Source organism: Fonsecaea multimorphosa (genome assembly GCF_000836435.1).
Source record: "Fonsecaea multimorphosa CBS 102226 unplaced genomic scaffold supercont1.14, whole genome shotgun sequence".
In the NCBI taxonomy this organism is placed as follows: domain Eukaryota; kingdom Fungi; phylum Ascomycota; class Eurotiomycetes; order Chaetothyriales; family Herpotrichiellaceae; genus Fonsecaea; species Fonsecaea multimorphosa.
In genome coordinates, this window is record NW_015971648.1 from 734164 (window position 1) to 756764 (window position 22601).

The window sequence follows — 22601 nt, forward strand, 5'->3', positions numbered from 1 at the left end:
TAAGACCAGAACCCTTCTATAAGTGGCGGTCATTGATCTTAGAGACCTCGAAATCATGGACTCATCAGTTTCCCGTGAGTTGAGCCTCTATGTCCAAGAATTGGCTCGAAGGTGAGACGGCTAAACCATTAGCTATGCGAGCGACTCGGAGTCGGACCACACGCCGAGATCTCACTGAACGGTCGTGAGCTGGGACTTCTTGCGTCTTCCAGCCATGAGAAAGCGTGTTGCTATCGTGGGCAGTGGCTGCTCAGGCCTCGGCGCTTTATGGGCGCTCAATACCAGCACTGGCCATGAAATCCATCTATTTGAGGCAGCATCGCGACTAGGCGGGCACACGAACTCCATTTCCTACGAAGGACCCAATCGCCAGAAGGTCGAAGTCGATACCGGTTTGATTGTCATCAACGCTGCTACCTCCCCCAACTTTATCCGATTCCTCCAAGAATTAGGTATTCCGTTGAAGAAGACAGACCTGAGCTTTGGCGTCTCGTGCGATCAAGGGGCGTTCGAGTGGGCGTGGACGTCGTGGTCCTCCATCTTTGCCCAACGGAGGAATATCTTCAGCCCTGGAATGTGGAGGTTGATTTTTGAAGTCATCCGATTCAAAGAGTTTGCACTTGACCTTCTCGAAAACGTCGACAGTGGGGATGACACCACCGCTCAGGAAATCCAGCAAAAGATCCAACACCGGTCCCAAGAAACTATCGGTGAATATCTCGACCGCGAAAACTACTCCAAGGAATTCCGTGATAATTATCTCATTCCGATGACGGCCGCCATCTGGGGTACGAGCCCTGATGAGTATTCCCTGGGGCTCCCGGCCATCACAGTTGTTAGATTCATGTACAACCGACACATGCTGAATATCGCTGCGAAATTCTCGGATTGGTGGACCATTCCTGGCGGAGCTGGGCGATATATCGAAGCAGTGGTGCAAGATTTCCCCGCCGACAGAATCCATCTCGAATCCAAAGTCACCTCGCTGACGCCAGGTGACAAAGGTATTGTCGTGTTGAATGCAAATGGAAAAGACCATGAATTCGACCATGTGATCGTCGCGACGCAGGCAGATCAAGCTCTGGTGATGTTGCAACCGCTAACAACCAGAGAGGAATCCGACATTTTGAGGGGTTTTCGCAGCAGTAGAATTGTTGCCGTGCTGCACTCGGATCTCTCTTTGATGCCTAAGCGACGACAGGCATGGTCGTCCTTGAATTATATCACCGAGTCCTCATTCCCGCCTAGCAGGCGCAAGCACATCTCCAAAGGATGTCTGACCTATTGGATGAATGCACTCCAAGAAATACCACCGAGCCAGTTGGGACCCGTTTTGGTCACCCTAAACCCGTTGAACATGCCTGATCCTCGACTGGCGCAGGGTATCTGGGAGTATTCCCATCCCCAGTACAATGCTGCCGCGATCAAGTCACGGAAGCTGTTGTCCAAGATTCAAAATACCAACAACATCAGCTACTGCGGAGCATGGACCAGATACGGCTTCCATGAAGATGGCTGTAGTAGTGGGTTGTCGGTCGCTATCAGCCATCTGGGGGCAAAGGTGCCCTTTGAGTTCATCGATCCGACTTCGTCCAAAGCGAAGAAGCCCACTCTGACAATGAAGAATTATTTGCTGAGGCTAGTCATTCTCCTCGTGCAGATAGCGTTTTTGCTGGTCGAAAGGGCATGGTCGAGAATGGCAGCAGCGATCGACAAAGGCATCGCCTCGCGCCGAAAAACCTCCTGAAGCTCAGCCAGCAGAGATGGCCAGCCCGGCAGTCTGCCTCATCAACGTCGTACTTCCCTCTTCTTCTTCAATTCCCACCTCAATGGCAGTGCGCGGCCGGCTCTTGTTGAGCCCTTCCAGCAGAGAACAAGCCTTGCAGACTTTTTGACTGGATAGATAACCACATCTCTCACATTGGCCCATGACCTGTTTGACCACTTTCCGGCGTCCTCGACGCTTCTTGTCATGAATGCTCGTTTGCACCGCTAACTGAGGCGCCCGGATTTCTGTTTCGCGTTCGGCCGCGGCTTCGTTGGCGGTCAGATCCTTCTCCAATCGGACCATGGAGTCGCTGGTCTGGTTCTGCCCGCCACAACCATTTGTCTGTTCATCACCTTCTGCGCCACAAGATGTCGAACTGGCTAACTCAGGGGGCACAAGCGTGGCCATATCCTCTCCACTCCTCACAATGTCCAATATGCTGCTGGGTCGAATCTTTTCCAAATCTTTAATCAACGTTCTAGCGCTCCCTCTAAACGCCTCTGGCGAGTAAATGCACTCTGTGCTGAAGTAATCCAATTTCTTGTGGTAAGCATAGAGAACGATTTCCTTCTCGTACGCATACTTTAGTGGCTTACTCCTCTTGATCTCGCTCGCAGAACTGGAGGTCATGATAGAAGTCGCTCTGGCAAGTCGGGGGAGATCGCCACGAAGCAGGTTCATCATGACGGTTTCAGCAACATCGTCAGCATTGTGACCAGTCACGACGTGTTTGATGCCCAACTTTGCAGCCCCTCGATCCAACGCCTGTCTGCGAAATACACCGCAGTAGGTGCAATTGCCTTTCTTGCCTACCTGGGCGACGACCTGGTCCATTGTCCACCCATAGAGCTGATCGTATCCGACAATTTCGAGGGGCATTTCGTACTGTACGGCATTCCGCTTCACCGTCTCAAGGCTGTCGTCTCGATAACCCTTGATCCCTTCGTCGATGGACAAGAGCACAAGATCTAGGCCGTAGTCGTGACGTTCGTTCAGGGTCTTCAAGACCGAAGCGAGAACCGTCGAGTCCTTGCCGCCAGATGCGCCGATGGCAACACGTTCTCCGCGGTGGAACAGTTTGTTACTCACGATGGTGTCGTGAATCTCGGCCTCGAATACGGACAGAAAGCATTGTTTGCAGATCTTCTGCGAGTTCTTCGGGCGGATCACTGCTGCCCGCGATTCTCTGCAGATCTCGCATATCGTCGGTGCCATCTTTTCACTCTCCAGGAGAACTGAGGCAAGCCTCCCTAATTCTCTTCGAGGTCAAAAATTGTGAACTAAAAAGATCCGGCGGAGCAAAAGGGCCCTATATGCTTATACGGCGGGGTATTAGTTTCGTCCCGACCTGTCGCCATAATTTCAATGTTTTCAATATGCGTTTCTCCTTTCTCTGCGTGGTACACCCTCCTCGTCACTCGCTCGAATGCATTCAACTCTCCAAGCGGAACTACGGTTCTCGCAGATCATTTGTTCCAGTTGTCGACATTGCGCCCGGCAACAATCGCGCAACTCCCGCCGCCCCTTCAGCACAGCGCCTCGTCTTCGGACTTCTCAGAAACCGTCGACTAGTATTGGCTCACTTGGTAGCCGCGGAGTCGGTGATGATTCAAATAGCCATGGAGCTACTCGGGTGGAGGTAGCAAGAGACAGTGGCCCTCTTGAAGAGGAGCCGACACCCACTCATCAACATCGACTCGGTCCTCATGAAAATCCCATTGTTCAAACAGCGGACGATGCTCGAGCGAAAGACTTCTACGGCTCGCCCGCGAAAAGAAGACTGCGGAATCGTATGAACAAGGATGAAGAGACGGAATATCAAGCTCCGGAATGGTTCATGGACAGCAATGTGACCATCTTCGGGTCGGGCTCCCTTGCTCCCAGTACCCCCTCGAGAATCAAAACGGTGGCCGCAGATCTGCTTACCGGCGAGCCTCTTGAACAAAGCTCCTCCCCGGACTCTGGCGGTGCGCCTCCACATGGCTCAGACGGCAAAGGAAGCGACCCTTCAATCCACAACTCGCTTGGGAACACAACCGTGACAGAGGACAAATTAGAGCAAGCAGAAACATTACCTCCTACGAGACCTTCGTCGATGTTGTCAAGGTACTATGTCGTGGATGAACAATATGAAGAGGTTATGCGGACTGCAAGAGGTCTCATGCAAGTGTCCCAAAACCAGAATCCTCAAAATGGCGCCGAGTCCTTTCGAGATCATCTTCACCTGCAATACGCAGGCAAGGATGGCGATCTACTACTTGACCATCTTGTGCAGGATATTGCACGCCAACTTGGCTGCGATTTGATGGTAGTGGATGCTCAAGACATTGCCGACCTAATTCATCGAAACCATACAAATCAAAGCACAGCCAAGGCCGGCCGTATGCTCAGCTACGACGTGCTGTCAACCGCGTTTCCAGACCTCTCCGAACACAATTCATCGAATGAGGCTCAGGATGTGGATGAAGACGATGGAGATATCGAAGACATGATGGACGACATGGATTCCTCGCCTTCTTCTCCTCGGATAGGAATGCCCATGTTCATTGGAAGGCCTACTGCGATCTTGAAGACTATAATCGGACAGATCCCAGAACTTGGAGATGGGATGCGATCAGAAGCGCCTCGAGGTACGCTGAGAATGTGGCCAGACTTCACCGATCCTCAAAAGCCACGGGACGAGCATGGCGCCCTATCCGGGCTCATATACAAATTGCTAAAGGGCTTTTCGGATCGGCGAACCGCGGCGGGGCCGTCAGGGAAAGAGCATATTAGCGATTCAGAACGGCAACGGGAGGCTGCAGCAGAACGGAATGGTGTCCCAAAGGGTGGCGCGATTGTCCACGTCAGAGACTTCAAGGCCATCCAGAGCCTTGGCATGGGTCGCTCGTTTCTGAACAACCTTCACAGGCAACTGGCTCAGAAACGAAGCAAGGGCGAATGCGTTCTGCTAATCGGTACAGATTCTGCTCGAGAAGATCAAGAACCTTTTACCCGGGAACTTATTAACGAGTCCCAAAGCGGCGTACAAGATGGGAAGTCACAAAATATCGTCCTAACGCCGGTTTTGCCGAACACTTCATCCAAGCTTGCACTTCTTCACGATAGGAAGCAACGCATTTCCACGGTCAACATGAGACACCTCTGGGAGACCCTGAGATATTGGAAGCCATCCATCTTTGCTCATTTAGAATCAGGTTTCTGGCGGAGTGATTTCTCGGACCGCATCACCCGCAGTGACAGATCATGTTTGGAAGGACAGGTGTGGAATCACCAATATGTGCAACGGCTGGCAACCTATATCGCAGGAGCCGTTTCGTCAAATCAGGACGGTGAAACCGATACTTCTACGACCACAGAGCAACCGCAGCCCATCATTAGCGCCGCAACATCGCATTTGAACCACAGTGACAAGACTAAGATCCGGTGGGCGGAGAAGCAGTTGAAAGAAGCAAAGAAGGAAGTTCCAGAACGCCATATGAGCAAGGACGACCGACTCGCCAGAATACGTGCGTCGGCTTCCAAATACGAGAAACGATTGATGGGAGGCATCGTTGAGGCAAAGAACATCAACACAACCTTTAACGACGTGCACATGCCAGTTGAGACCATTGATACCCTTCAAACATTGACCACTTTGTCACTCATTCGACCCGAAGCTTTCAAATATGGTGTCCTCGCTTCCGACAAGATTCCAGGTCTCCTTCTTTATGGCCCACCAGGCACAGGTAAAACACTGGCCGCCAAAGCGGTCGCCAAAGAATCTGGTGCGACTATGCTCGAGGTCAGCGCGGCAGACATCAATGATATGTATGTGGGCGAAGGAGAGAAGAATGTGAAAGCACTTTTCAGCCTGGCCAGGAAGCTATCACCCTGCGTTGTCTTTCTGGACGAGGCAGATGCTATGTTCAGCGCGAGGAGCAATCAAGGTCGGCGGGTCAGTCATCGCGAGCTCCTCAACCAGTTTCTGAAGGAGTGGGACGGGATGAGCAACGACTCGGGCAGCGCATTCATTATGGTTGCGACAAATCGGCCCATGGATCTTGACGATGCTGTCCTTCGCCGGTTGCCGCGTCGCTTGCTCGTCGATCTTCCCAGGGAGCCTGATAGGTTGGAGATCCTCAAAATTCACCTGCGCAACGAGAACCTCGGCGAGGATGTCGACTTACAAGATCTTGCCAAAAAGACGCCCTTCTACTCCGGCTCCGACCTGAAGAATGTCGCTGTTGCAGCGGCATTGAACTGTGTCAAGGAGGAGAACGAACTGGCCAAACAACACAAAGGGGAGGAGCCATATCAACACCCCGAGCGACGTACGCTCACAAAGAAACACTTCGATCAGGCACTGGACGAGATTTCGGCCAGCATTTCGGAAGATATGTCAAGCTTGAGGGACATTAAGAAGTTTGACGAGCAGTTTGGAGACAAGCGCGGAAAGAAGAAGAAGGCACCTAGATTAGGATTCCCGACAGAGAAGGAGCATGAGAAGGCTAGAGATACGGTCAAGGTGCGGGACTGAGACTCTTCTCGATCGAATTGACGCCCGAAAGTCGAAGAATGCATTCTTGGTCTTTGCTTGGAAAATGAAAAAGCCAAAAAGGACAGGATAGGGCCTCTCCGTATTGATTAGACAATAGATGATTCAAAGAGGCGCGCTACACTAATTGTCGCTCGTCCCTATCTATAATGCTAGTATCGACATCGACTTGACTCACTCCTCTACATCTACATCTTACATCTTCATGCGCTGTTGGACGACTTCTTCCACCCTCTGGACCCCCCATTCAAGTACCTCCTTCATGCTCCAGGACCCCGCGCCGGGACAGATGCTCACGCCTTCCCTCTGACAGCTCTCCTCGTCAAAGACATCGGCGTCGACGTTTCCATCCTTGTACATCCAGCCGTGGTAGCGCATGTAGTTGGGCCAGACGAGATCCTCGACGTAGCCCGGCGGGTCGGTCCAGAAGCCCTCGAGGGTGACGTAGCCGGAGCGGGCGGCGCGGCGGGCGAGGGTCTGCGTGCGCGTCGAGGGGAGGAATAAGAGCGGGTGGAGCAGCGTGTGGACGAGATGGCGCAGGTGGTTTATCCCGGCCGTGGAGTGAGGGTAGTCGGAAGACGGGGCTGAAGAGGACGACGGCTGCTGCTGAGGGTACAGGAGGAATCCTTCGACGATGTAGATGCGTATCTCCCCGCCCGTTCGAGAAGATGCTTCCCCTGTCGTCCCCCCGCCATCTCCTCGTCGGCGGAACAACTCGTCTATCCTTGCCCTGGCTCTCTCTCTTTGCTCAGCCACCTCCGCGGCAGAAACCCCGCTGTTCCCGACGCTGTTCTGGTCCTCCTTCGACACGCTGTCCGGCGGCAGATCGCCGTGGTCGCGGATGTGTGTGAGGGTGTGTTCGAACAGCGCGAGGTCCAGGGAGTCGATGCAGTCCCAGTCCTGGAGTTCGCGCGCGCCGAAATCCTTGGATGAGACGGTGACGGTCGGGATTCTTTTTTGTGTTGAGAAAGTCAGCGGGAGAGAGAATTGGGAGAGTTTGAATAGGAGTGGTTATTAAGGAACCGAATCAAAATGAACGGGGAGGATTGGGACATCCTCCGCCCACCCGGGGGATGAGCTCGAGCATTTCAACACCAGCGACAATCACTGATAGATTGCCTTCTTCGAAGTCGAAAGAGCGTACCTCGCCATCCCATAAACTCAGAGGACTTAACGCGATAAAAGGGGGAGAAAATAAGAACCTCAGCACGTACTCCTGGTCCGTCTTATAAAAGTCATCCTGATGCAGAATAAACAAACTAATCTTCCACCCGTCGTTCTCCAGGTTGAAGATCTCGCGCAACAGTCTCGCCAGGGTCGTCTTGCCGCTTGACGACGGGCCCGAGAGGCCGATCAGGACCGTTTCGACACGGCCGTCGGGCGTGTTGGAATCTTCTGATGGGCCTCCATGGTGGTAATCTTGGTGCTCCTCCCTGTCCATCTCGACGTATGCTTCTTTCCGGCGTCTGGATGACGATGACACCATGGGGTATGCAGACCCTGTGGGAGACCTGTGGATATGTATGTATGTGTGTATGTGGCTTATATATCGTGCTTGCTTATCGTCGACAAAGGCAGCTTGCCAGGGGGCGCAGATGGAACTGATTTGTCCTGCTTGCGGGACCAGATAGGCTAGGTTGATGAGCAATAGGACAACTTACAAGGGAGGAGGTTGATGCTGGAGTGGGTAACTTCGTATGCCATTATATTCTGGCTGGCGATATTATATCACATAATGATGGGTTATTTCTCCAACTCCGTCCACGGCCGCTATAATGGACTACATAGTCCAAGGCAATTTCTGCTCCACACATCCACGCAAAACCCATCCCCCTGACAGAGTGATATATACTAGAGTTTGGAGTACATGTGTGTGTATGAATATCCATTGGAACATCTACTCATCTCAAACGGCCTGGACAGCCACTCTCTACAAGGCCAGGCTGTATCTCTCCCTTTACCATTCTAGGTAATTCAGTCAATCAACTCGTAGGACACGTTGAAAAGCATTAAAGTAGGAATTTCTCCGTAGAGACACATCTCAGTTCTATGAGCAAGCAGCGGCGATACTTGATTGACATAATCCTCGATCCTCCATTTCCAATCCGACGCCCACCCGCTGTACCACTCCTTCTTGCTTGTGTCGCATCACCAGAATCCTGCAGAGCCCTGCGCGCCAGTACCAGTGTCCATCCACATGCACCCCCTTTTCTCATCTTTGTCGGTCGACTTCATCCAGGTTCAGCCCGCCGCCGCATGTCAGCATTGCCTTCCTCCTCTTGACGCTCGTATGCCCGTGTCGCGTATGAGCGTTACATGTCCACAACATCGAACGTCGGCAAGCTCCGCCGAAGCTAACAGACCCTTCCCCGTGACAAACACAGAAAGTCGAAATAATGATACAAAAACGCGTCGAAGCTGCCGAGCCGCCCATTTTCTCCGCGTGCAAGCCTCTTTGGCGCAAGCTTCCCAAAGAAAAGTCGTTGCGGCCTGTCTAGACAGCAACATGTCTGTTCATCGGCACATTTGGAGCCCTGTACCGCAACGAGGCCGAGAAATCCCTTCCGTTCCCGACTCGCAACACCGACACCGAACCCCTTTGGAGACAATCCCACACAAGGGGGTATATGCAATTGTAGAAAACAAAACAATGACAACATCTCCCAGGAGCATTCATTTCCACACCACGCCGTCAGGAGATTTTGACCGACGTAGAGAGTCCAGGCTAGGCAGCTTCTACACCCTCCGATAGGGTGACGAAACAGCCTTTTTCTGTCAAGGAGACGACCTCTTCAGCCCAAGGGTGGCTGGGAGCTCACGCAGATCCCTTCTGCCGCTTGCCACCGAGCTTTGGACTTGGCTTGACTTTATTGGCTCCATTCACCTCTCCCTGAGCATTTTCTTCTTCTATCTTGACCACACTTGCGCGTCGTCTCTTGTTGGAAACGTTCGGGCTAGTGTTTGTGCTTGGGCCCTGACTCCCACTGAGATTTGATCCCTGAGCACTCATCTGGTGCATCATGGCTACACCTCCCGCGGTGGGGTTCTGGGCTGGACTCGGTGTATGCACTGGACCTCCCATCATTGGTGAGCCTTGAGCTTGAGGAACGTTGAGATGCCCCATTGCAGGCGAGTTCATCATGTTGGGCCCGTTCATGCCAGGGTTCATTTGATTGGGAAATATCACCTGGCCATTGGCGGCCCTCGCCATCTGGTTCAATCGCTGGTTGTTCGCCTGGGCCATGTTTTGCGCATTTTCCTGCGTCACTCGCAGCAGCGTGTCTTTCGGAGAGATTCCAGGATGTTGCTGGTAATACTCCATGAGTGGACCCATGGCGGTCATGACCTCAGCAATCTGAAAATGTGTTAGTTGTTGTGCGGCCATCACATATAGCTACATACCTCTAAGAATTGGGAGATGTGCTGGGGAACACCCCATTCACCAACGCCTGAGCTAGGTATCACTGGCCCTGCTCCTGATACATTGGCCTTGCCTTGTGTCCGTTTGAGGTTCTTATTTGTGATTTTGGGGCTCTGCTTCATTTCTGGCGACATGGGCTGTAACAACACGTTACGTGGAATGTACTCTTGCCACCCCGTGGAGCTGATATTCAGATGCTCAATGGTTTGAACATCATCAAAAAGCACACGCAGCTGTCCATTGGTTGTCACTCGAATATCGTTGCCAAAAACATAGGTCAGACTCGCACTGCTGCTAGTAATGTGGACGCCGCCGTTCGCTGTCTTGGTTTGGGTATGTTCAAAAGACTGTAGGAGGATTTGCTTGACCCCACTCGCAAAGTATGAATGGTAGTAGCGGGCAAGGGAGGGGAACTGGAGCTGGAAGGATTTGTCGCCCCCGGATTTGTTGTTGAAAAATTGCTGTCTCAATGACCCGATCGGCGAAAAGAATCTGGTAATCAATGCCTCCCAGTAGTCCAAATCATTTGGCCGTTCGGGGTGTGCGAGAAGGTCCTGGTACTCGATCAGTTTTAAAATGCATTGACCACCAATCATGTCCTGTTTCGGTAATTCAGACATGATCATGTTGGCGGCCACTTCTTGCTGCTGCTTCAGACGAGGCTCCTCTTCCGGTTCTGTAGTCTTAACTGGCTGATTAACCGGTTGGTTTTGTGGTTGGTTATTCACAGGTTGCGGCTGTGGTGGTTGAGGTTTGGGTTGAGCGGGCTGAGCTTGGGGTTGTGAGGTTGGGGGAGGTTGCTGAGGAGGTTGTGTTTGGGGTGCTGGCGTGGGCTGCGACTGTGGAGGTTGAGTAGTCTGTTCTTGTGACCGTGACATTTGCATTTGTTGAGCTACCGCCCTTTGGTTCTGAGCAGCGGCTGCCATCTGCGCTGCATGTTGTTGCGCCTGAGCCTGAGCCTGTTGAGCTCGCATCAACTGCTGCTGATTGTGTTGATGTTGCTGTAACTGCTGCATCTGAGGATGGTTGGGATTCATCCCCATCTGTGGGTGCATGCCCGCCATGCCCATCTTCATTTGCGCCAGCTGTGCCTGGTTGAAGCCGGGCGCATTTGGGATTCCCATGGGCATGCCTTGTGCTTGAGCCTGAGACATCTGCTGCATCATGCGCTGGCGAGCCATGAACTGCTGTTGCTGCGGTGTCATCATCCCTTGGCCATAATTCATCTGCGGGTTATGCTGCTGAAATAAGGCCTGCTGAGGATTCATATGGGCCATGGCCATACCGTTGTGCATGGGGCCTGGAGCAGGAGTTCCAGCACCCGGTGGCATCCCAGTGACCATGGGTCCCTGGGTAACTTGGGGAGCAGACACTCCTGGATGCATGGCCTGCATCATACCGGGTCCAGGTTGACCTCCCATGTGGCCAGCGCCAGGATGTTGCATTCCCATGGGATGGCCCGGAGGTATTCCAGGATGACCTGGGGCGATGCCCGCATGGTGCGGGAAGCTTTGGGCCATCATCTTCGAAGACGATTACCTAGCAAAACTCGAATTCGCAAGGTCCGCGCGACGTTATACGAAGTATTTCTGATTACTTCTGTTGGGTTTCTGGTCCTTCTCTTTTTTCCCACCTCCGATCCCTCTGGCCCCACTTTTTCTGGCGGAAAGATCGCTGTGGTTGTTCGGCACGGAGCGAACTGTTGTCACATTTGTATGATCTGAAGGTTTCATGCAGTTGGATAGGTAGAGGGTCGATGGACGAGGTATTTTCCTGCCGATGGTCGACGCGGCGTGGATGTATTGCGAAAAATGCTGGTCTGGGCGATGTTTCGCTGGGCCAGGGTCGTCTTACGGGGGCTAGATCAGTGTCGCGACAACGACGATAATCGAATCATCGGGCGGTTGCGGCAGTGATGGAAGCGCGCCGAGGCTTCATGATCATTTCATCTTGTTGTGAGTCGCGGAGCAGAAGTCAAGGCGAGTAGCCAGGTGAGGCAGATGATCCGAACGTTGTGAGGGTTGCGGTTGCGATGTTATCGGGCTGGTACACTGCGGTGGTACCCGTGATCTGATGACCCCCGGGCAGAAGTGGACGGGAACCGGTCGGAAATTAGGAGGCAGGCTTCAAGAGCAGAGTCGAGGGCGATGAAGAAGGGAAAAGAGCGACAAGACAGTGAGAGCGCCAGTTGAGACTGAATGGCAGACACTGTTCAAGCCCCGGGCGGTTGAAGACTCTGAAGATCAAGTTCCAAGTCGCAGGGTGCAACTTTCAGGATCTGCAGGTGTGCAGGTGCAGATGGCAGATGGGTGCAGGGAGAGACACTTTCAGATCACGGAAGATGCTGGGGGGGGGGGGGGGGGGGGGGGCTCGGTGGGTGATGGGAGAAGCGGCCGTCGGGGCCCAAGTTGAAACTCAGCGACCCGATTTACTTGCCAGCGTGCCAGCCTGAGGGCCGGTGGACTTGATTCCCCCAATCATCCGCCAAGCAATCTTGGGCTGCCACGCTTGACCCAATCCGGCACTAGCTGCTCGCTGTTTCAAGAAAATAAATTCGGCTCTTTTTTCTTGCCCATTCTTTGCCTGCGGTTCCTCTACAAGAACCTCGCACACAACAACTTTGCACGCCTCCTTTCCATGTCCCAACGAAATGGTGCTCGGTGATATTGACTGATGAGCAATTCCAAGACATGGTAAGCACACTCCCAAGCACACCCTATCCTCCCCGGTATCCGGCTTGCAAGATGACAACCTAAAACTCTTCTTCTTTCTATCCTGAGTCGCCCTTGAAGAAACATTCGGACTGTCATCGCTGGACAGTCTGTTACTAGCCAGTATTTTATGTCTGACTATAGCTCACCTCCACAACATCTGTCATTGCTCTGTCTGTGTGTGCTCTGTTGCTGACTGGTAGCTCAGGAACGCGAAGGCGGCGAAGTTAAGTTGTGTATGCAAGTCCATGTCCTGTAGCAAGGTGCTGGCAAGGTACGTCTCTACGAAACCCCCGCCCTGCCTCACATCGCCTTTTGTCTGCACACTCTTTTTCCTATGATGAAAACCTTTTCCACATTCGCAGTTTCCACGCTAGCCCTGGCATATGAACCTATTTTAAGTCCAGGTGTCGTTGAGCGGCAAATCTTCCTTGGATGTCTGATTGGAACTTTACCTGAGAAGCTTGTCATTTTCCATGGACCTGTCGAGTTCAAGCGCTGACCAGTATCTTGTGCAGGTAGTTCTCCGTCCCCTTCTATTCCGATGATCCCAAGCATACATCCTCTCGTAGCTGCCGTGTGTCTTCGTGGTAGGCTTCTCAGTGGCAGAAGAGCAAAGAGTTGGAAAGGAGATGTTGTCTAGACAATATGGATTACCCAGACCATATTGTGGTTGTGCAGCCCGGATACTGCAATATTCGAGACTGGCCGACTGCACAGTCCTTCATACATAATTCATTCTAAATACCAATTCTGAGACTCGTTGACATTTTGGCTGTTTTACATGGTCCGCTTGTCCCTACAACCCACCAGTCAGCCCTTTCGTTCCTTCATGGTTTTCTGGGCATGGTTTTGCCCAGCACATGCGCTTCTTTGGAAGGGGAGAGGGTCTTCGTGATTGCTCTGGCGCACGCGGTGTTCTTGGACGTCCTGAAGCCGCTTCTTTAGTTTCCTCAGCTGGACATTTAACATCATAGTCGAGAGCAGTATCTGCCACACTGCCATTTGTTGGTCTTTGACTCTTGGGCCTCTTTCTCTGCATGCCAACGGCTTCACTCTGACTGTTGAGGGGCACGAAAAGCAGCTTTGTCCATTCCTTGGTTTTTCAATGCCCTCAGCTGATGAACGAAGTCCCTGCTTGCTCTACAACTTTGGCGCTTCTCCTCGCATCGATGAATAGGTCTTCGCACTCCGCTACATCCTCGACACCTATCTCCGTCCTTCCGTTGACCTTGGCAAGAATGCTGCTGGGCGTCAATAATTGTAACGCGTATCGTAAACTGACGTTCGTGCCATGTTGCGCAACCTTCTCCAGCGCAGGTTCAGATAGTGCAAGACCCTCGGTCTTTGCGCGTAGCCGAATGATTGTCTGGACTTCGGAGGCGTTGTATGGATGTGTAGGGATGATGAGCAAGCGGGCGAGTAGGTCTGGAGGGATGCCGTGAGCAGCTGTGATATCCTGCGTGCCACGAATGAGGGTGTTACCCCGGTTTGAAGCGAGAATGACGATCGGGGAGATGGGGGATTCGAGGGCGCGGTTGAGATAGGTGAAGCATTCAATGTCGAGCATGTGGACCTGGCAATGCCCGGTTAAAACAATTCCGCAATATGGTGAACGTCCATATACTCACCTCGTCAATAAAGAGGACACCAGGAACCAGCTCCGCCACGCCTTGATCAATATATCTGCTCACCACCTTGTTGATCTCGGCACGCAATTTGTCTGTGATCTCGGTCTTTTTTGGCTTCATCAGTTGGCCCATCATGCTCATAACATCCTGGCCGCCCTGAGGTCTTGCATTGGCGATATCCAAATCATGCAACGTCACGTCTTGCACAACCTCTTTCTTTTTATGGACTTCTCCCTTCGGAACGGGCACGTATTCTTCTGCCTCGAGGTCGAATTCGGTCGCGTAGGCGTCTGAGCGACCCACTCGCTTGCACGCACCGGTGTTGGCTTCTATGTATATCACATCGCCAACCGTCACTCGCTCCTTTTGAATGGCTTCATATATGCTGGGGTCGAGGCGGAGCTTCTTCGTGCCTCTGGCTGACTTCAAGGTGATGATCAGGTGGGAGATGGTGCGGCCAAAGCCGCCGAGAGGGTTCTCTGCTTCTTCAGGGAGGAGTTCGGTCACTTCGCCTTCGTAAACTTCTTTCGTTTCGCGCACACGAAGTCCTGTTGTGGGCGATAAATGAGCATTCGAGTTCATGCATGAGCAGTTTCAGCTTACCGATTGCTCTTCGGAAATTCTCCATCAAGGCTTCTGTCTTCTTCACCTCTGAAGAATAGACTTCGCTGCCGACGATTGGACAAAATGGCACTTTCGTTCCCAGCTCTTGCGATACTGCCAGTGCCAAAGCTGTCTTACCAGTGCCAGGTCCTCCCGCTAATAGTACTGCTCTGCCGGACATCTTTTTGGCTTTGATCAGGTCTACCACGACTCCGCAGGCCTGTTCGTCGTCAGAAGAGGAAAATGTATTCGCTGCAGATGGAGAATGTACCTCACGGGCAGCAGCCTGCCCGACGAATCCATTGCCAGAGGGTTCAGCGGTGCCGTCTGATCGCAAGCCCAATCCCTTGATATGTGTATGCGCCGCAGTTCTATTTTCGCGCGCATTGCCCTTGACTTCGCTGATGTTAACCATGATCGCTTAAGTTCTTGAAAGGCCGGCTAGGAGGGACAGGGACTTTGTCGCGTGATGCCGCAGAAGGTGGGAAGGAGGTCGCAAATGAGTTTGGGTGGTCAAATTGTGGCTGTCGCGGTCATGGTTCTTAGAAGTTGTGAATTGCACGCTAAAACTTGTCAAGGTTCATACGTCTCAATTGTGCTTTTATTTTCTTACTCAATACACCCAGCAACAGCCACCGCCTTCACCCTGCGCGGACAACCACACGCGGGTGCTTCCCCTGCTCCTCCTTCTCGACTGCCTGACTCTCCCTGCTTTAGTCCCTCCTTTTGTGTCGATACGGTAATATCGCTTTCCACGATGGCAGCTCCGACCACCATCACGAAGCTCCCGGAGGTGCTCCGCAGTCCTACCACGCTCCAATATTTTTCGTACAGGCACCCGGTCAAACATTCAAACCCATACTTCAAGCCTAGATTCACCTTTAAGGTCGAAGACAGGAACCACACCATGCTGGACATCTACCGTCTGCGACACACAGACCCCTTGATGCCGCCCTACCCTTACGGCGAGAACAAGCATTTTCCTGAAGCAAATTTCGGTCTCTATGGCGGCGCTACGGTGCAATCTGGAAGCAAGATCTCCAAGGGCAGAAATAAGGGAAAGTCTTTGAGGCATTGGTTCCCTAATGTCCGCATCGAGACTGTGAGGAGTGAAGCTTTGAACAGAGACCTCAAGATACCCATCACGGCCCGAGTCATGAGGACTATCAGCAAATGTGGTGGTATAGATCAATATGTCACTGGGATGAAGCCCGCCCGAATAAAGGAGTTGGGCATGTTGGGCTGGAAGCTTCGATGGCTTGTCATGACATCTCCCAAATATCGGGCAGAGCATGCCAAACAATTGAAGAAATACAACCTGCCCACACATTACTCGTTATCAGGATCATTCGAGGACGCGTGGAACGATGAGAATGTCCGAGCCAAAATGATCGAGCAGCAAGAGGCGGCCTGGAGTGACCTACGGGAGGCAGCTGACCGATTTGAGAAGCATGTGAAGAGGAATTGGATCGAGAGTGGGGAGAAGGAGACTTATGAGATTCCGAAGCTTGAGACGCTCAATCGGAGCAGTCCGCTCTCGATGGGCCTGCCAGAGTACTTGGAAGAGCCGGATATTGTGGAGGAAAAGTACAGACATGTGAGAACTTTCAGGAAGTCTGTCAGAGACGACGTGCAGGAAGTTTCAACTGAACTTACACCCTTTGATGCTGACAGCATGGTCGCTGGGGGCGATCCCAAGGTAGTGGCAATGGCAATTGAGGGAAACAACTCAGGGGACGTTGAGAGCCATGCGCAGGAGATCACAGCGAAGACGGAGTCTCAGGACCTCGAAGGAAAGTCTCTGGAAGACTATATTCCACCAAATGGACTTCACAACAACGCGGCAAGGAAAGAGACGGCAATACCAGAGCCTCAGCAGTCGAAGACGAACTCGGAACATGAAAGATGAGGAGGAGACAGGTGGAATTGCGAAGTCCTGACCACAGGAGATATAGAAGATCAATGGCGAAGTCTGACTGGTACAGGACTAGCCTACAGTTCGACTCTATCAAGGATAAAGGACAGCGCTTCCGAGTCCAGCCTCGATTCTTGAGTGGGTTAAAAGCAATCAGGTCGAAAAATAAGACAAGAAGCCATCGACCTGAAGGCTAAGATGCCGGGATCAATCATATCATACAGCGTCACCAGCGTGATACGCCTGAACGCAGCAACGTATTATGAGGTGGCTGAGCACGGATCAGGTCATTGTGGAGTGGACTTTTTTGTACACCCGACGCAGGTTGTCAAAAGACAAGGAAAAGCAAGTGTTGGACAGTATTGTACTATACAGCTAGATCACGTCTGTAAAAGAGTGCGGCACTTTGGCTAAACCAGGGAAAGAGATATATTCACCTCCTTTGAATAATTGCCCGCGAATTTGGTCGGGGTCCTGCCTGTCGTTGATCTGAGACGCGCCGGGTTGTTGTGATGCTTTATTGGCGACAGCGACGTGTGCACACTCCACGTTGCTGGCAGAGATAAATCCCTCTATCATAGATTGATCTCTCGCTCCTCAAAGTCATCTTCCTTCCTTACAAGCAGCCATTCCCATTCGCAGTCTTTGCACCCGCATCACCGACGGGCACTTGTCCCTTAGCCTCCAACTCCTTCCACCTCGCGAACAGTTTCCTGAAGGCCAGGGGATCTTGCGCCCCCGACACCTCCCACATGTCATTGATCTCGTAGAACGGCACACCCGAGATGCCCTTCATATGGGCCTCCTCTGCTTCCTTGTCGACCAATTCCCCATCCCTGCCAGAGGTCAGGTACTCGGTGATTTCCTCCTTGGTGCCCAGTCCGGCCTCCAATCCGACGTCCACCAGGGTTTCGAGCGTGGTGATATCGACTTCCTCCTCGAAATAGCGTCTCCAAAGACCCAACATGACCTTGTTCTGGGAATCCTCGCCCCCTTTACCCTGCGCCCAGTGGACAAGTCTGTGTCCGTTCCTCGAGGGTCCCGTCATACCGCCGAACTTGAAGTTGAGACCCTCGCCACGGGAGGTCTGAGTCATCATGGCTTCAATCTGCTTCGCACGCTCAGGCCCAAATTTTGCGGCATACATCTCACGCCTTGGGCGCGATGGTGCCGGAAAAGGCGGCGGCGGCGGACCGCTACCCGTGGTCAGCTGTGGTGGTGGATTAAGGTAAAATGGAAAGTATTTCAGGTGAAAGGTATCATCTGGATATGTCTTTTTGTGTTCGGCAATGGCACGAGACAGACGCGTATGCCCTATGTAGCACCATGGACATACGATATCGCTGGTCACGTTAACAGTATAGTTTGTCATTTTAAAGAGGTATTGGCGTGTGGGAGCGAAGGGCATCAACTGATGGCGAGGCTTAGGTGTGTTGTGGAAGACAAAGAAGGCTTTATGTGACAAGGTGATATCTTCGAGCACGCAGAACTCTGCTGCAATAAATGCCCGGGAAAGAGATGAGGAGGGTCGTGTATAAAAGCCGACATTGGATTTGTCAGCCACTTGGAGCGACCGGCTGCCCTTTTTCCGGTCACCCTCGGCGAATGGTTTGAGATGGTCAGGAGGAGGTTCGCGTTTTATTTCGTCGGGCTTGATGGGTTGGTTGGTTCTTGTGTTTTCCATCCATCCTGGCCATTCCACCTTCGAAATGATCAAATTCGAGGACATGAACTCTGTTGTGGAAGTGGGAGGTGAGGTATGAGAGGCATATCGTGAGCTGCCTTCAATAGTCAGAAGGGAGCTGATGGCTACCTTTGGGTCGAACCTGTCTTGCATATTTCGTAGATAGAGGATGACCCGAAGATGCAGCCTTGCCATGATACTACGTATATATATCACTACATATATATATCGCAGGTGCCAATTGGGCTGGGGGCCCCTGATTAGGCTGCAGTGCGATACCTTATCCAGCTCGCCAGCCTTCCCAGAAACTTCACCGTCTGACAGTGTCTTTAATATGCAGGAGGGCAAACAACTCTGCTAGATCCTTGTCAGACGGAAATATAAACCCTCTTCACTCGACCCTTTATTTCCATCCAGATACCATTCGCTCTTCATCAATTCCTCCGCAAGTCTTGTGTTCCACCATCAATATTATGTCTAAGTCATATCCATCTTCTCATTACAGTCGAGGTGGTGATGGAGTTGAGGTCGATGAAGACCAACTCTTCGATACAGAGCAGTTCTTTGTCGGCTCTTCAAGCACCGATAGTTGCTCTTCACGTGCACTTCATCCTCTCGAGTCGAATCTCATGCTACGCTTACCCAGTCATACATCATCTTCTGTCCAAAGTCAATCTGGCAGCACTCAGCCCTCTGAAAATGGCTTGGATGCATCTCTGTCTGGCGCCCCAGCTGCACATTCCGCATGCCAAAACCCCGATCGTTTTCGCTCAGAGTCAACACCCTTCATAGAAGATTACATCGCACTTGGGTCTATTCGCCTTGTCCGAAACGCAGAAAATGCACTTAATGATGGTTGGCGAATGGTTGGATCTGCTGGAGAAGCTACTTACCCTCATGCTCTACTGACATTGGGCAAGAAGCGGCTATGGATCAAAACGTCTCTGCTCCAGCACGTCAGACAACCTGATTGTGCCTCGTTAAGAATATATGCACTACCAGAAGATGTCAACCGGAGCACTCGAGGCTCGATCAAGGATCTTAGGAAGGTTCTGACTTTCCTCATCGACTTCGTTGACATTTCTCGTGAAGCCTGGAATGGCAACTACGACCCGACGTCGCCTTTGCAATCTTACAAGCAACCAGACGACTTTCAGGAGGAATCTCTTTTTTACATCTTTAATACTTTATCCTCGCCCCAAACCTCCCTTGACGATGCAGGATCTTGTCTACACAATCAAAGGTCAATACATGGTATTGCTGCAAACAACATTGACGGTCTGCAAACTTCATTATACCCCTATCAAATGCGGTCCGTGGCCGCCATGCTGCAAAGGGAAGTAAATCCTTCTAAGTCTCTCGATCCACGAAAGCAGAGTTTCAGAGATCTCAATGGCACAAAGTTCTATCTCGATGTCAATGGAAGCGTCCTTCTCCGTCACCCTCATCTCTACAGTGAATGTCGTGGTGGTATCCTCGCAGAAACCATGGGCTACGGCAAGACCTTGATATGTATTGCTCTGATCCTAGCAACCAGAGGACATTATCCTGGGATCCCAGAGGGCAGAGTCAATGCCATCACCAGGGAACTAAACGAACGAACACCAAGCTTGCTTGACTTAGCCGCCAAAAAAATCAAACAGACCTGTGTGCCGTGGAAACCTCATTTTTCAAATCTCACAAAGACAGGATATCATTTCGATAGATGCACAGAAGCTTTGGCGAGATACGATGGCGAGTACGCTGAGCCCATCTTTCATCCCACAACGCCGGACCGAAGAGGCAAGAAACGGGAAGATTTTCGAGTCTTGCGCCTCGCAAGTACAACGCTGCTGATTGTTCCGCCCAATCTTCTCATCCAATGGCAACATGAGATAGACAAGCATACGGAAGCCGATGCCCTTGATGTATTGGTCTTGGACTCTACGACAAAAGACATACCTCATTGGAGGGAATTGATGAAGCACGACATTGTTTTGATCACTAAAGCTCGCTTTGAGCAAGAATACAGGGACGATGATCTGAACCAAGGTAGACGGTTCAAGGGACAAGAGAAATTCCGGTCCCAACTAACCGAACTTCGATGGCTGCGCGTCATTTGCGACGAGGGACATGGCTTCGCAGGCTCGAGTTATCGAACACATGCAATGGCGATGTTGGACAAGATGTCCATTGAACGCCGTTGGGTTGTCTCTGGCACACCATCTCACTCACTTCACGGTGTTGAGGTCAATCTCGCGCTTGACGAAACGAACGAGGACACGGAGACTTTGCGTAAACACTCCATCGAGACAGCCTTGGAACGGAGAAAAGCCAAGGACACTGCGACCGAAGAGCTCAAAGATATGGAACGGCTACGCGCCATCGTTGTCAGATTTCTCAAAGTGCAACCCTGGGCGAACCAGAAAGGCGCTGACTATGCCGACTGGAAAAGATATCTCTCTCCTTTCGATGCCTCTGGCAGGCGTCGTTTCGCACCAGCCTTACGAGCGATACTGCAGTCACTCATCATCCGCCATCGAATTGAGGATATAGATGTCGATCTCTGCCTTCCTCCCTTACACAACAAGACAGTCTATCTGGAGCCCAGTTACTACGATAAGCTCAGCATGAACCTTTTCAGGCTAGTTCTTACCTCCAATGCAGTGACTTCAGAAAGGAGGGACGAGGATTACATGTTTCATCCCAGAAACCGCAAATCCCTCGATGAACTGATCGTCAATCTCCGCCGATCCAGCTTTCACTGGGTCGGATTTACTGAGCATGAGGTGACCGAAACCTTGAAAGTCAGTAACAAATACCTGGACGAACACCTTGACCTGATATCTGACGAAGACGGAGCGCTTTTAAGCGAGGCAATCTTGAACGGTGAACGAGCCTTGAGTGACTCTGGTTGGTGTGCTTTCTCGTTCTACCACGAAATGGGCGTCTATATCGAAGACTTTCCGGACGAGGCTGCGAAAGTCTGGGCGTTAGACGGCGAGCATTCAAACCCTCTCCTCCTCGGAACAGTTCAAGCTCGAGAGGTCCAACAACATGTGCTGAGCAATCTACAGCTCGGGTATACCTGGATGGGACTCATTGGGGCAGGACTTCGAGCCATGCACGCAGCTCGTGAAAGAGCCACGGAAGACCAAAAAGCCAGAGATAAAGTTCGCTCGAGCTCGAACGGAAAGAAGCCTCCAACAGCGGGGACGACAGAGGAACCCAAGGTCAAAAATCAATCAGCCACCCCATCTCCTATCCGCTCTTCGACAAAGGATGTTGCTCCTGAACTTTTCCGTTCCGCAAGAAAGCGACTTTTCTCGACAAACAACGCAGTTCTCCCAAAGCCCTTAGCCCAATCGCGCATCGTGGGCTTTACATCTGCGAAGCTCAACTACCTCTGCTCACGTATCCTGACACTACAGTCAACGGAGAAGATTATCATCTTCTACGACTCGAACAACATCGCGTTCTGGATTGCTGAGGCTTTGGAGCTGTTGTCCGTCAAGTTCCTCATATACGCAAACACACTCTCGGTGACACGTCGCGCAGCATACCTCGCCACTTTCAACCACTCCGAAGTATTCCGTGTTCTCCTCATGGATCTCAAACAAGCCTCTCTCGGCCTCCACGTGGCTGCCGCCAGCCGTATCTTCATTGTGTCCCCCATTTGGCATCCCGACGTCGAGTCGCAAGCCATCAAGCGTGCGCATCGAATCGGCCAAACACGGCCTGTCTATGTCGAGACACTTGTTCTGAAAGGCACTTTGGAGGAGAAAATCCTCAAGCGACGCCGACAAATGAGTAATGCTGAGCTGGTCAAGGCGGAGAAATCTCTCCTGGACGATGGAATGATGAACGGCATTATCCGAGGCGAAGGCTTTTTGAAGATTGCAGACGATGAGAAGGCCCAGATGAGAGGAGGGAGGCTCGACAAGCCTGTCCCACTGTTTGCGAGATATGACGGCGGCCCAGCCAGCATGCACGATACAGAGGACAGTGACCTGATCCTGGGTCTGGAGGACGAGCGTCCACGGAAGAAGAAAAAGCTTGATAGGGGCAAAGGAAAGACTAAAGAAAATGGCAAGATGGTGGTGCTGGCGGCTTCAGGGCCGAATACGGTGGTCCCCTCGTCGTCATTCGAGACTGCGCCAGGCCTTTCACTGCCGGCATTAGAAGAAGGTCCTCATACCTCGATATTTGGCACTGGGCCGCAGCAGCAGCAGCACAGAGAAAAGCCAAAGAAGAGCGTACGCATCATGGTGGAAATACAGCCACCATCTGCTTCTGGTGACGACGGCGACTTCGCTGCACCTTGAAACTCCTGGCCCTGTGCTAGCCTAGCC

At 52.0% G+C, this 22601-nt stretch overlaps 9 protein-coding genes across 9 annotated transcripts; 4 read left to right on the forward strand and 5 right to left on the reverse strand.

The window, feature by feature from the left end:
- Window positions 1-214: 214 nt before the first annotated feature.
- On the forward strand, window positions 215-1747 carry Z520_07308 (uncharacterized protein; the record flags this gene model as incomplete). Its single annotated transcript, XM_016777807.1, has 1 exon — window positions 215-1747. The coding sequence occupies one exon, from the start codon at window positions 215-217 to the stop codon at window positions 1745-1747; it is 1533 nt and encodes a 510-aa protein (XP_016631317.1).
- Window positions 1748-1750: 3 nt separating this feature from the next.
- On the reverse strand, window positions 1751-2983 carry Z520_07309 (cytoplasmic tRNA 2-thiolation protein 1; the record flags this gene model as incomplete). Its single annotated transcript, XM_016777808.1, has 1 exon — window positions 1751-2983. One exon carries the CDS (start codon window positions 2981-2983, stop codon window positions 1751-1753), a length of 1233 nt encoding a protein of 410 aa, XP_016631318.1.
- A 211-nt stretch (window positions 2984-3194) lies between these two features.
- On the forward strand, window positions 3195-6287 carry Z520_07310 (uncharacterized protein; the record flags this gene model as incomplete). Its single annotated transcript, XM_016777809.1, has 1 exon — window positions 3195-6287. One exon carries the CDS (start codon window positions 3195-3197, stop codon window positions 6285-6287), a length of 3093 nt encoding a protein of 1030 aa, XP_016631319.1.
- A 213-nt stretch (window positions 6288-6500) lies between these two features.
- On the reverse strand, window positions 6501-7791 carry Z520_07311 (uncharacterized protein; the record flags this gene model as incomplete). The annotated part of the gene is made up of 2 exons (XM_016777810.1): window positions 6501-7257; window positions 7520-7791. The coding sequence occupies 2 exons, from the start codon at window positions 7789-7791 to the stop codon at window positions 6501-6503; spliced, it is 1029 nt and encodes a 342-aa protein (XP_016631320.1).
- A 1329-nt stretch (window positions 7792-9120) lies between these two features.
- On the reverse strand, window positions 9121-11249 carry Z520_07312 (uncharacterized protein; the record flags this gene model as incomplete). Its single annotated transcript, XM_016777811.1, has 2 exons — window positions 9121-9660; window positions 9708-11249. The coding sequence occupies 2 exons, from the start codon at window positions 11247-11249 to the stop codon at window positions 9121-9123; spliced, it is 2082 nt and encodes a 693-aa protein (XP_016631321.1).
- Window positions 11250-13551: 2302 nt separating this feature from the next.
- Z520_07313 (RuvB-like helicase 1) lies at window positions 13552-15086 on the reverse strand (the record flags this gene model as incomplete). Its single annotated transcript, XM_016777812.1, has 4 exons — window positions 13552-14013; window positions 14069-14616; window positions 14672-14891; window positions 14943-15086. 4 exons carry the CDS (start codon window positions 15084-15086, stop codon window positions 13552-13554), a joined length of 1374 nt encoding a protein of 457 aa, XP_016631322.1.
- Window positions 15087-15428: 342 nt separating this feature from the next.
- Window positions 15429-16580, forward strand: Z520_07314 (uncharacterized protein; the record flags this gene model as incomplete). The annotated part of the gene is made up of 1 exon (XM_016777813.1): window positions 15429-16580. The coding sequence occupies one exon, from the start codon at window positions 15429-15431 to the stop codon at window positions 16578-16580; it is 1152 nt and encodes a 383-aa protein (XP_016631323.1).
- A 622-nt stretch (window positions 16581-17202) lies between these two features.
- Window positions 17203-18465, reverse strand: Z520_07315 (uncharacterized protein; the record flags this gene model as incomplete). Its single annotated transcript, XM_016777814.1, has 1 exon — window positions 17203-18465. The coding sequence occupies one exon, from the start codon at window positions 18463-18465 to the stop codon at window positions 17203-17205; it is 1263 nt and encodes a 420-aa protein (XP_016631324.1).
- A 278-nt stretch (window positions 18466-18743) lies between these two features.
- Window positions 18744-22574, forward strand: Z520_07316 (uncharacterized protein; the record flags this gene model as incomplete). Its single annotated transcript, XM_016777815.1, has 1 exon — window positions 18744-22574. The coding sequence occupies one exon, from the start codon at window positions 18744-18746 to the stop codon at window positions 22572-22574; it is 3831 nt and encodes a 1276-aa protein (XP_016631325.1).
- Between the last annotated feature and the right edge of the window lie 27 nt (window positions 22575-22601).